Raw genomic sequence first — 13761 nt, forward strand, 5'->3', positions numbered from 1 at the left:
GAAAACCCTGAATAAAAAATCAGTAATGCTGAAGCAAAACATATGGAATGAATTTGGGAAAAAGTCTAAAAATGCTGATATCGCAATTGCTATAGGAATAGGATTCAAATTGTTGCTTTTAATGTCTGCCTACACCAAAAAAAGCCACCCACATATCATGAGGGTTTGACTGTATTAAGATAGCTCAACAGCAAGGGGATATCACCCCAAATCAAGTCCTCCTTACGTGTGCTTATTTTCCACCTGTCCGCTGACGGGCATGAGATACAGGATAGAGGCAATCTTCTGGGTTACATCTTCCACTAGGTCCTGGGGGTCCCTGGGGACCTGGGGCACCCGGTGAGCCTGGCAGACCCGGAGCTAATGAAATAAAAGACCCCATCAGAATGCAGATCACGTATGGCTCTTTCTTCCTCACTCCAACCAACATTATTCAACCTCTCCTGTAGCAACACATAAGGGCATAGGGGAAAAGGCATGGCTCCTTATTTTAGAAGCTTGCTTGTGTTGTGCAGATAAATATCACTATTACCTGAAGTCCCAGGGAGACCTGGACTCCCTGGAAGCCCAATTCCAGGTTCCCCTCTTTCTCCTTTCTGTCCTCGGTAGCCTAAGGGAGAGATATATAAAAAGAGAGACACAGAAGTAAGAGCATTCTATGGCAGCACAGTACAAATAAAAGCCATGTTTCTAGTCTAGAGTATTTCTGTAATTTTTCCACTTAACATAGAGCTAATATGCTACTTTAACTGTCTGTTTTGCATTAACCACATATCAAACTTACATACCAAACAGATTAGATGCAATGAGGAGCTTAGAAATATGCAACTGCTGGCATAAAAAGTATAACTAGTCAAATGTTTGATAGTGAGACTTTGGGTACTGAAAATGATACCTAAGTTACTGAAATCAATCATTCCAATCTTCCGTCAAATAGCTACGACAAGGTGTGTGTCTTCAATAGGAATTCTGACTGGAGGGTAGGTCCAGGCTAAATATAAATATACTGAGAGTTCTGCTTACTACAAGGTCAAACTAATGTGACAGCAAGAAGCTGGACCTTAGTCTAAGAATTAAAGGGAATGAAAGGAACAAAAACTCATCATTTTAATAAATGACAGTAAGAGCGTGAATATATGCGAATTCCATCTCGGAGTCACGAGAGGACAAAATCGCAGGATTTGGTTCAAATGACTGTCTGTAGCAACATGATATCCTTTCTAGTTACGTTAAAACAGCAACCTCCTGTTTAACATGGCGGTTCGTAACTCCAAAGAGGAGGAACTTCAGCAGTTGCAGAATGCAAGGGAAGACTGAGGGATCCTTCTAAACTCACTTCATCAATTTAAGATACTTTAACCAAAATAAATTAGGCCTAGGATCTCTGTACATTTTAAGACAAAATCATTCTTGTTACTGAATATATTTATTGTTATCTTAGGTAGAAAGGTACAGAGCAATTTGTGCCTCTTATCCCTGCTTTAAGAAAGCATAAAACATTTCAATCTGGGTTTTATATAATGTCTTCATCCGTGTAAGACATTGAAGAGAAGGGTCTGTGGCTATAAGTTTCACAGTGATGGTAAGTAGAGTTTTAATTTCCAACTTTCTCATACTTAAACCATGGCTCTTGGTCGTGAAGGAACAGAGTAGTCATGCAGAATCATGTGGACACACAGCAAGGCTAATAGGTAGGACAGTATCTCAGTAGGACACAATAGGTCCTAACTCAGTTGTGCCTGTCCATAAAGGTGTGTTATTACAGCTGAACATGATAGGAGGAGAACATTTAATGTTCTCTATGAACAGTATATAGGAAAGATTATTTCCCATTATTGCTCAGGATTAGACATCAGTTTGGGAGCAACAGTCTTGACTTGACCATACAGTGTATACATTATTATCCAAATAACGTTAGCAATGTAATCACCACATCGTTATTTCTTGGTTTTGGAGGTGTGACCTGACCATAAATGTGAAAATATTCAAAAAAAGAATTACATTCACGATATATTTGAGGTGCATACTAGAAATATACCCAATGGGAAATCTTCACACATTTATATCTGAAAACTATGTTATAGACACTCAATACAACCCTAGATCCTAGAGAAGGGGTCCTCAAACTACGGCCCGTGGGCCACATGCGGCCCGCCACCTGACCATAAATGTGAAAATATTCAAAAAAAGGATTACATTCACAATATATTTTGAGGTGCATACTAGAAATATACCCAATGGGAAATCATCACACATTTATATCTGAAAACTATGTTATAGACATTCAATACAACCCTAGATCCTAGAGAGAGCAGTGGCTTGAGCATGTGGCCCAGTACCCCAAATTGATACATATTCAACTTTAAAATATTCCCAGGATTTCTTGTATATAAGTGACTTTCATTTAGTACATGTAAACAACAAGAAACGATGTTTATACTTGGGGTCATTTTGAAAGCACCCTTTCAAATGCATTATTTAAACTTTCCTGCAGTAAAATAATATTTCATGCCTGAGGTATATTTGATAGTTCAACCTAGGCTTTACTGTTATAGAAAGATTGTAAAGTTGACCCTCAAGCTACGTCAGTAGGTGCTTAAGATCATAGGCTAAAAAAAATGAGGAAGAAAAAAAATATGACTGAAGATATACAAACTTTTGATTAACAAGAGAATTAACAAGATTGTAACACAATTTCAAATGATGAATATTTCTGTTAAAATCTATATATTTAAATTCAGTTTTCAGATTTTAACTAAGGCAAAAATATATTATTCCACATGAATTTGGTGAACATGGTATCACAAAACAAGAGTTAATAATTTGTATATTTGTATAAGAGGGTGACATATACACTTCTATCAAATGTACTAATTTATTTGTACAAATCTCTCAGTTCTTTGGTTAATAACAACCTACTATTAATAGACAAAGCTGTTGAATTGCACAAGGTCCCAAACTCATCATGGATGAAGGCTGCCATAAAGTTATAGGGTCTTATTTTATAATTGCTTCACAACAAAGTTTCAGATTAGAATACTAATAAAGTCAATAACAGCTTTCTTACTTTTTAGAATTAAGCTTTTCATCCACTTAAGGTAGGCCTCTCCTGAAATTTGGAAAAGACTAAAAGGTGGGTCTATTTGCAAATGCACATGTATTTTCATGGCCTGGAAGTATGCAGGGTGACAGTCTGACATCACTGTAGCTTATGTAAGAAAACAGAAATCCAACAACAGCAGTGTCCTAATCTAAAGCACCTAGAGGTATTAAGTGCTGCTGTAGTTTTTCAGGTGATAGACTTCATTTATTTCCAGTAGGGAGAATTCCATCTTAATGCCAGGGATATTCTTCCAAAGTTATAAATCTGTGCATCTATACACCCACTGTGCAAATGAGACCAGTAAGGGAGTGTTACTGGCATTTCTCCATGTGGGGACCTACCTCAAGCTTTATAAGTTGTTCGGCCTCCCTGGTTTCTTCTACTAATGGACCACAGCGCCCTTCCGTCATTTTGACACGCACATGCCTCCCATTACTTAAGCTCCCTACTGCTGACAAATTTTAAAGGTCAAATCTATATCCGTCACATGAACTACTCTACGGGCCACTGGCTTACAAATAACAGCAAGTTTCCTTCCTATAAACCAATAACAGGTAAACTTTGAAAGTTTAAAAGCAAGAGAAATCATTCCCAATAGTGTCTTTTCAAAACTGATGGAGGTTATGTGAAATGGCTGGACCTGTTTTCTCCTGACCCCACATCCACACACTGGGGGGCTTGGTGGGGGGATCAGTGGGGTTGTTTCTCCTGAATGGACAGGGCTTTCAACTGTGGCATCTGTTCATCCCGGTTTTCACAGAGGTGGAGAAATAACTGTTCTTGGAAAAAGTTGAAATGAAGTGCTTTCTCTTAAACTCGTTCAAGAGGCTAAGGTCTGTTAGGAAAATGCGCCTCTCTTGCTTACACAGGAGAAGCCAGCTGGCTGGAGGCTTCTTTGATCCTAACGTGGCACAATCTTGCTCATCCCAGGCAGGACAAATGAGGAGGCCCAGCGCTGCAGACTGAGGTGGGAACGCACACCAAGGAAGGTGCTCTCAGTGGGTATTGGGAAGGCAACAATCAGAAACCCACGGGATGGTTAAAATATAAGACCGTTTGGAAATGCGTCTGAATTTTAAAAAGATGCCAACAATCACCCACTTTGAGAATTTAGAGAAAACGTAAATGAGGTGACCCAACTTGAATCAGAATGATTCACTATTTTCACTGAGAGATCAGGGGGCTTCAGGAGGGTCCCCAGTTTCCATGATCACAACCTCGGCAGGAGCAGTACCTCCCTTTTCCAAGTTGGATCACGTGCTTCTAATACTTTCGTATGGATTTTCTCCTTGCTTTTTACATATTTACTGCTTTTCAAAATAAGCACAGGAAACTAATGAGGCAGACCCCTTCAAATTCGTGTCCTTCCCTACACATCTATAATAATAAACGCGTAATATGCTAATTAGACCGGATGCCCTTCTGGAGGAAGCTAGAGCTGCGAGGGAAGCCTGGGTCCCAGGTGCCAGAGGGAAGCCGGGGGTCGGAAGGCCTACTCTTGCACAAATTTCCTGCATCGGGCCTCTAGTAGTAATATAATAAGGGACTCATTCTATAGTGCATATTTCAAACCAAATCACTTTATTTCAAATGAAAATGGATTTATTTTCTGAAAAAAACACTGAAAAGCTAATTCTTTCAGAAATTCCATAAGAGCCACCATCAAACAGAATTCATAACTGGGCAGACACACTGCTGCTCAGCACCCACATTTCCTTTTCCTCTCTGGGCTGCGTCCTCACTGCAACCTTGTCTCAAACTCAACCATGCCGTGTGTTAAGAGGACAAACTCAGCCAGCAGCACCTGAGGTTTACATGGTCACTAGGGTAGCAGTTTTACATGCATTTTTTCCTTTCCTTTTTGAGAAAACTTTACATTGACTGGACCAAAACTTTGAAGTTACATGTATAACTTCATCTTCTGAGCACTTCATTCTATTTATCTACCAGAGAGTAGCACTTCAATTCCTTGTGAACTCCTGGAAAGGCATTAAAAACCAAGCGGTAGCCCCTTGGTTTCCTTTTTCCAGTCAGGGTTCTCTGTGGCTTTATTTTTTTTTAATTAATTAATTAATTTATTTTTAGTTAATCCTCACCCGAGGATATTTTTCCATTGATTTTTAGGGAGAGTGGAAGAGAGAGAAAGACAAGAGAGAAACATCGATGTGAGAGAAACACATCGATTGATTGCCTCCTGCATGGGTTTGGGTTGGGGAGGAACCTGCAACTAAGGTATGTGCCCTTGACCAGAATGGAACCCAGGATGCTTTGGTCTGCAGGTTGATGCTCTATCCACTGAGCCAAACTGGCTAGGGCTTCTCTGTGACTTTAGAGAGAATTATCAGTATATCTTGATGATAGGCAAATATTCCTTCAGAAATGAATCCCATAGTTTGCAAGTTTTATTTTTCTGCTGCATTTCTGGCATTTAATAAGTACTGCAAATGAGATATCAGGTAAACCCTGGGGAGTTACCAAGCTGAATTATACTCAAGACATGCCTATTGTCAAAAACCATCAGATGAGACCAAAGTTTTATCAACTTCACTAAACCTCGGTTTAAAAAAAATTGAAAATCATTTGGGCAAGGCTTTCAAATTCAAGAATTGCATCTGAAATGTATATCAGGAGTGGAAGCAGGCTGTAAGATCTCCTCAGCAGAACTGCAGGTAGAACCCATAGAAATCCATCACAAAAGGGAAGGTAAGTCACATGGTGAATGGAAGTCTGGTTTCCAAAAACTTCACTGACACTGTGGACTTAGCTTTGCTTTTGAGATCCTTCCAGATGGGCCTCCCCTCCACGGGAAGGGAGCCTGGTGACAGGTGCTGTGTGGACAGGTGACTCCAGTCCCAGAACGGTTCTCCTCGATGTCCTGACTTTCCACTGTCCTTGTCCTCTTAGACTGCCACTGTTTGAGGCATCTGCCCAAGGCTTTTCTCTTACAAGTGTGAACAGTCCACACTCTTCAGGTCTTTTGAGGCATCATGCATCTTCAGATAGGCTTTCCAGCTCTTTGTTCCAGTCTCATAAATTCTAACTTCAGAACAGACCCAACTAGCGAAAGATAATAATTAACCACCCTCTAGACAACCGTGTACACACAGAAGGCTGCATCTGATTCGACACTTTTCCTCCGACTACCTGCCAAACCTCTCTATTAACTAAGGGAAAGATAGAATGTACTCCAGGTAACTACAGTGATTTTACTACAGTGGGGCCTTGACTTACGAGGGTCCCGACTAACGAGTTTTTCGAGATACGAGCCGTCTCTCAGTCGATTTTTTGCTTTGAGTTGCGAGCTAAAATTTGGGTTACGAGCCAGCTTCAGATACCCCACTGCTAGTTGGCGCAGCGAACGTCACAGTGAACGCCACAACATCAGCCCAGCATCACGTGTCTCACTCGTTCACTTTTTGATTTGACATACGAGTAATTTGAGTTACGAGCTCTGTCATGGAACGAATTAAACTCGTAAGTCAAGGCCCCACTGTATTGTTGTTTTACACTGGGCTCATGAAGCCAGAAGCCTTGTCACTCTGGATTGTAACTTAGGACCCTAACAAACCCTGCAGTTGGGGACAGTTCTTGCTCTTTTCATTGAGAGTGGGCATGTCAATCTCCTTGGGGCACTTCCTACTGAAAATGAGGCTTGATGTTACAGAGGAGCAGTAAGAAGGAAAGTGAACTAGTGGATGAAAAGTAATACTTTGCATATATGGTACTGTGGACTATATCCCTAGGTAATTCTGTTGTGAGCTTTCTCTTTTCTCCTAAACAAACTTTTGATTATTTAACAAGGAGAGCGCTTGAGCTCCTCCATGGTAACACATGCAATATAGTTTACCTGGTCTTATCTTTCATGGTACATACCCATTGGATTTATTGTTTTCTTGTCGGAGTTGTGAATCTTCTAAACCAGGGCCTATGTGGCCCCTTGCCTGATTGCTAACGTAATTCTAGAAAATGGCCTTCCCAGATCAATCTGGTTGAGCTACATCCAAGATCTGGTCTGTCAATTTTTTGCCAATTTCAGAAAAGTCTTGCTTCAAAATTTTTAGAAACTCTAAAAGAAATTCTTTAAAATTCAAAGTTACCATCCACAAGCTCTATTAGAGGGAGAAGGATTCTAAATTTTTTCAAAAAATATTCTGGCTCCAAATCACTACTTATAGTAGTAGCTTTCCCCCCCTCAGTTTAAGATAGTAAGATGATGATTCTCGTTGTCTACATACATCAACAGGGTGGCAAAAACAACTCTGAGATTCCCAGATAATAATCTATACTAATAAAAGAGCAATATGCTAATTAGACCAGGTCGACTGACATCTTCCGGTTCTCCAGTCCTCCTTCCAAACAAAGCCACAGTGGTGTGGGCCAAGGCAGAGGCGGTTAGGGGCAATCAGGCCAGCAGGGGAGGGCGGTTAGGGGTGATTAGGCTGGCAGGCAGAGGGGTTAGGGGTGATCAGACAGGCAGGCAGAGTGGTTAGGGGCAATTAGGCAGGCAGGCTGGTGAGTGGTTAGGAGCCAGCAGTCCTGGATTGGGAGAGGGATGTCTGACTGCTGGTTTAGGGATCAGGCCTAAACCAGCAGTCAGGCATCCCCTGAGGGGTCCCAGATTGAAGAGGGTGCAGGCCAGGCTGAGAGACAACCCCTCCCCCATGCACAAATTTCGTGCACTGGGCCTCTAGTGATATATAAACACCTGTTATTACTGTTATTATCACAACAAATATTAATTTGAAGAAGTAATAGTTAAAAATCTATTTCTAGAATATCAAATATTAACAAGATATTATATATGAAATCATTTTATATATACATATATATTGAATATATATATTGCCTAACTGTGATTAGCATGTTACAAATAGTGAGCATTAAAGAACTGGTAAACAAATATTATACCCAATGACTTACCTTGAGGTCCAGGGTCTCCTGGTGGCCCAGGTAACCCATCCTTTCCTGGTGGCCCAGGCCTACCATGAGCTTGAGCAGCCAACATTGCCGCTGGTAGCTTGAGTTGGGAGAGGAACACAGCCATCCTCTCTGCATTTGTGAAAGGAAAAATAATACGTCATGCTATAAGAATACTTTTAGGTAAAAAAATGCCAAATATTTTTTACATGAAAGTCAATGAAAAAAAAGATTTAGCTTTCAATTTAAGCACATCTAATTTACCAAATGGTCTGATTGCTGAGAGAGGTTTTTGATTGGTCAAATAAAATGGATTGCACAAAGTTGTTTGAATATAGATGAGGACCAGCTGTGCTGATCACAGGATCTGAGAGTGTTCGGTGCTTCAGAGATACAGCCGATCTAGTGGACAGAACAATAACGTAGAATCTAACTAACCTCTGGCAATGACTTGTGGAGAGAATTTAGGTTCATATTAAAAAATGGTTTTAAATAAATCTAAGCTACTTTCCAGCAATCTTGTGAATGTGCAGTGATTTAAAATAGGTTTACAAATTCTTTGACATGAAGTCTAATTCCTCCATTCTCCAGTGTGGCCTGGAACTTACTTTTCATTTCTAATAAGTAGAAAAAAGCAGAATTGAGAGTGTGTAACAAGGGAGACTAAGTCACCCCAGGCACTGAAGACACTCAAGATGTTCTGTGGAGAGACCCACATGGGGACGAACGAAGCCACCTGCCAGCAGCCATGTAAATACACCTGAAAGTGGATCTTCCAGCCCATCAATCTTTTGGATGACTTCCACTCTGCCTCACATCCTGACTGACTTTGTTGTAGACAGAACCACACAACTAAGCAACCTTTCAAGTCTCTGACCCACAGAAAATGTGAGATAATAAAATTTTTTAAGCCATTGAAGTTTTGAGTTATTTTCTTTAAAAAAAATACTCATCAGAGGATATGTTTTATTGATTTTAGAGAGAGAAAAAGAGAGAGACATCAATGTGAGAGAGAAACATTGATTAGCTGCTTCTTGTATGTGCCCCAACCAGGGATCAAACCTGCAACCGAGGTATGTGCCCTGACTGGGATTCGAACCCACAGCCTTTCAGTGTACTGGACGATGTTCTAACCAACTGAGGCAAACCAGCCAGGGCTTGAGTTATTTACTTATGCAGCAATAGATAACACATGTAGTATTTGAAACTTTATGTCCTTGAATGAAACTACATAATTAAAAACAGATAAAACACATTTGTAATTAATATATAGTTATAATTTTGCAAATCTATACATTGAATGTAGTTATATCTTTAGTATATTAAATTATAAACTGGGTATTTTATAAACAAATATGAAATTCAATGATTATAGCTTGAAACTTTGCAAACTGTTGTTTTTGAATTTAAAAGATATATATATTAATAAATATATGTGCATTTCAGTATAATTTTTCTTAATTTAAGACATATCTCATTGACTACCTTCAATGTCTAAGTGCAAGTATTCACAGTACTAATTTCTCCTCTCTCATGTATGAATTAAGTTTACAAGTAATTTGCTTGGGGTGGTTTTTAATATTTTCAGTAAAACAGAGAAAATTTTAGAATAATTGCTTCTAGCTGTAAATTATCTAGCTTTAAGCTATGCTCAGAAATAGCCATTTAAGTATAAGGTAATGACTTCTTCAGAACCCTACTCTAATGCTCTATTATGTAAAATAGCATGTTCCTGAGCCTCTAAATAAATTGTAAAGGCCTGTATTTTTTATTGCCTTTCCTCTGTTTTCAGCGATTTTCCATCAATGAAACTGTTTTTGGCTATGCTTTCTAATGAGGCAGGAAATTGAAGAGTTCAGACAGGAGCTTGCACAAGCCAAACTCACATATTCCACCTGCCAAGGCAAACCCCTGGCAATCACTCTAACAAACAAGACCGATGGTTTGCCTTCCTTGGAGAAGGAGTTCAGCAATGCAATGCAGACATTCATATAAAGTAATGAGAAATTACCTATATGAAGAAGGGACATTCAGATGTCATCTAGCCCATGTTTATCTTCTATTTCACAGATAGAATTTGTAAATATTTTCAAAGAGAGAAATTCATCTTTTCCTCCTAATGCTCATTCAAATGTTTAACTGCCCATTTTCTTGGTACAGCTTCAACTTATTTTCTTTTGCTGCTCCATAATGGAAACAGAGGGTAGCTAATGAGTATTTCTCTTAGGAAATCAGTCACATACTCAAAAATATTGTTACCTCTTAGCCTTCAGCTTAAACAACTTTTACTCGTAGGCTTGGTAATCTGTTTTGTAAATCACTTTTTGGCTCCCCTATCCCAGGGCTTTTCCATACATCGCTTAAATGTGGAAACCAAAACTAGATGCAGTTCTCTCCCGAGGGGCAAACATATCAACAGAGTAATTTCCTCTCATATTGTAGTAATTAACTTCTGATTTCATTTTAACTGCAAATTCAATAGCATTGTTTAATGAATTCATATTCATTTTGTGGTTCATCATCACCCAAAGGTTGTTCCTGCCGCACTTAACTCTGGCCCAGTCCTTTGCCACCTTTATAAACTTGTTGCTTTGAAATGTTATTGTGGGTAAAGATGGTGGGTTGAACACATGCCTCTGTTTTAACTCTTTCCTGAATCCCTGAAAAACAGGTAAGATCTTTTTAAAGGCATAAAACCAGAGGAATAGAGAGACTGTGAAAGGAGAGAGTATAACAAAATGTTGGAAACTGAGAACCAGAAAGAGGGGAATTGGCAGTGTATCTGGAAATGGGGGTAATGGATGGAACTAAAATAAGGAGAATTGGTTCAAAGCCTGTTTAAGAAATAGTCAGAAATCTGTCTCTGCTCTACACAGCTGGGCTTGGCCCTGCCCAAGCCTAGCAAATGACTGAGGTTTATTATCTGAAAAGGCTAAACAGACTGTCTCTGCACTGGGGGCCACAGACTCCATCCACGGAGACGTGGGCTTTTCTTCTGAAAGCAAGGAGAATAAATGAGCATTTTCAGGTTCTGTGCTAACGCCCCAGCTCAGCTCTCGGACTTTGCTCCCCAAATGCTGGTAGCTGGGAGGAAATGGAAGTGTTTTCGTTGGGGGATCTGATCATATTAAGAGGAGAGACTTAAAGACACTGAAATCTGAGGATCCCTCAATGCAAAAGCCCAGCTAGACTGCCTTAAAGTGAAGCTCACACTGCCATGGTGTATCAGTGGTTGAGCGTCGACCTATGAACCAAGAGTTTACCAGGTTCAATTCCAATCAGGGCACATGACTGGTTTGCAGGCTCTATCCCCAGTGGGGGGCCTGCAGGAAACAGCAGATCAATGTCTCTCTCTCTCTCTCTCTCTCTCTCTCTCTCTCTGTCTCTCTCTCTCTCTCTCATTGATGTTTCTATCTCTTTCTTCCTCTCTCAAATCAATAAAAATATATTTAAAATAACAAAATGAAGCTCATGATTGGCAAGCCTCTCCATTCACTCACAACTCTCAATTTGTTAGAACCCAGTTCCTATGCAGGAGCGGACAGCCATGGAAATCCTGAGGAAATCCTATAAACTGAATGACAGATCCAAACAAAGAAACAGGAAGAAGTAAATTGGATGAAATAGAGATTAGACTATGGAAAATATTTTTAACTGTAAGTGTTTTAAATGTAAAAGTTACTCTTTGCTTTTACAGAGAAAGCTTTCTTGAAAAGGAGAACCGTGACCTTGGAGCTCTATGATTTGTGAAAATGGAGTTTTTCTTTTTTCGTTTTGCAAGTAGTGTTCAGAAGCCATGGGAAAGAGACTTCTAAATGGAAAAGTAAATGGACTGAATTGGATAATCTTGAGATAAGTGAACTAAAGTGCTAAATAACTAAATTCTGGGTTTCAGGAACAATTCTGTTTGGGAGAAGAGAGTTTTGTGGGACTGGTGCCGATAGAGGTAAAAGGAGAGGGGGTATCACACGTGGAGTCTCCGAGTCAAGATGTCTCAGGAAAGAATTTCCTTGTGGGCCATTTGAGAATATTGTCTTGAGGCTGAGACATCTGGGGCTTGTGAGGGAGCTGGGCTCAGGCTGGAGAGGGTGGGAGAGGTGGTGAAGCCAGAGGAGAGCTGGGGAGACTGCACCCTGCAGGTTCCAGTAGGCAGTGGGGGACCCTGAGAGAGGAAGAAGGGGTGGAAATACAGAGGGGGAGCTGGAGGACTGAGAGGAGGAGTTGTCAAGCAAGTGCAAGCCAGGCAAGGCTGCCCCAAGACAGCCAAGAGTGATCAATGCCCCCTAGCCTCCTCTGCAGGAGGCAGACAGCCTTTCATGGGAGTAACCACAGAATGATCTGGGAGTGGGCAACATGGGAGCCCCGCCCAGGAAGAAGGAGCCACGTCTCCTTTGCTCAAGGCACAGGGCAGGCCACCGGGGGCCAGGCCTTCATCCAGCATCCACAGGACTTGAAAATGATTATCTCGAAGATCTCAACATAAAACAGTTTCCTGGTAGTGCTTGGTTATATTTTCTGACATTCTTAACCAGCTTTTAAGAAAATGAGACTAATGAACTGCTGAAGTATTTAATATATATTTTTATCTAAAGTCTTTTACAAAATCGCAGTTCAACCTTAAAGCTGCTTGAGATGAAAAATAAAATAAAGATGGGCAAAGGCCGGGAGGAGATGGGGGAATGTCTGTAACAGTGTCAACGATACAAAAATTTTTTTTTCAGTGATCTCTTTACATGATCTATGCAGTGTGGTTTGTTGGAGTCCACACCTCCATGCCAAACAATAAAACATGAAAACCCATCATCTCATAAATGGAACCCACTATATTTACCATAATATATAGATATCCTGCAATGTTGAGACTTTTTTTTACATTGAATCTAGAAAGTATTATCAACCACCACTGCTATTTCAATAAAATACCCGTGGGCCCACCAGCCCTCATAAGAAAAAAAAAAGAAGATAATTGACATGAGAACTCATGGAAATTGAGAATTAAAGGAAAACTTTAGATTGCAGTCCAAAAGCATGTATTTGCTGGCTCTCCCTCTTCTACTAAAGCTGCAGTGCTGAGATCCTAGGTGCCCTGCGCCTGGGGCGGCTTCATGGACAGGCTACCTGTGAGTCACACAAGGCCCCATGCTCAGAAGGGCCCTATGCTTGCTATAACGTTCTGCTGCTGCCGCCTTGTAGTTATTAATGAAATTTGAACAAGGGCACTTGGAGATTTCATTGTGCACTGCATCCTGCACATGCCTCTATGTTCTTCAGTGTCCTCTGGAGAGCCTCTGTGTCTTTTCTTTGTCAGGCAGAGATACTTGAGAGATGATTGTTGAGGTGGAATGTCTGAATTGCAAAGTTTGGAGCCTAATCCATGATGCTTGATTCAAAGGTCAATAAAGGAAAATAAAAGGGGATTTTAAAATGTGGGGGCAACACTAAAATTAGAAAGAGAAAACTGGTAGCTTAAAAAAGAAAGAATAGACAGTTATATCAATAGACTATCATGTAAAGCACTGTCCAGATACTTAGTAGAGATCAAGGTAAACTGAGATCAACAGCATGGATTCATGAAAACATTTTTTTTCCTTTTTTGTCACTGAAGTGGCTAAAAGTCCCCATGTTCCTCTGCTCTGTGTCCAGTGTTCATGTGAAATAAGATAATGTGCACTCAAGCACTGAGATTTTGGTCTCTGATACTAATTACTGCTTAAAATAACCAGAGCTTCTTGGAGAGGAGC

At 40.3% G+C, this 13761-nt stretch overlaps 1 protein-coding gene across 1 annotated transcript in view; it reads right to left on the minus strand.

Moving 5' to 3' along the window:
- The window catches only part of COL19A1 (collagen, type XIX, alpha 1), a 312484-nt gene continuing 298723 nt past the window's right edge, over nt 1–13761 (minus strand). The window contains exons 51-53 of the mRNA XM_014547409.1: nt 8024–8152; nt 533–610; nt 1–360 (exon numbers count right to left, since the gene is read on the minus strand). Of these exons, the coding sequence (XP_014402895.1) occupies nt 233–360; nt 533–610; nt 8024–8152 (335 nt within the window). The 3' untranslated portion in view covers nt 1–232. The remainder of the gene's footprint in view (nt 361–532; nt 611–8023; nt 8153–13761) is intronic.

This window comes from Myotis brandtii, unplaced genomic scaffold, assembly GCF_000412655.1.
Source record: "Myotis brandtii unplaced genomic scaffold, ASM41265v1 scaffold471, whole genome shotgun sequence".
NCBI lineage: Eukaryota > Metazoa > Chordata > Mammalia > Chiroptera > Vespertilionidae > Myotis > Myotis brandtii.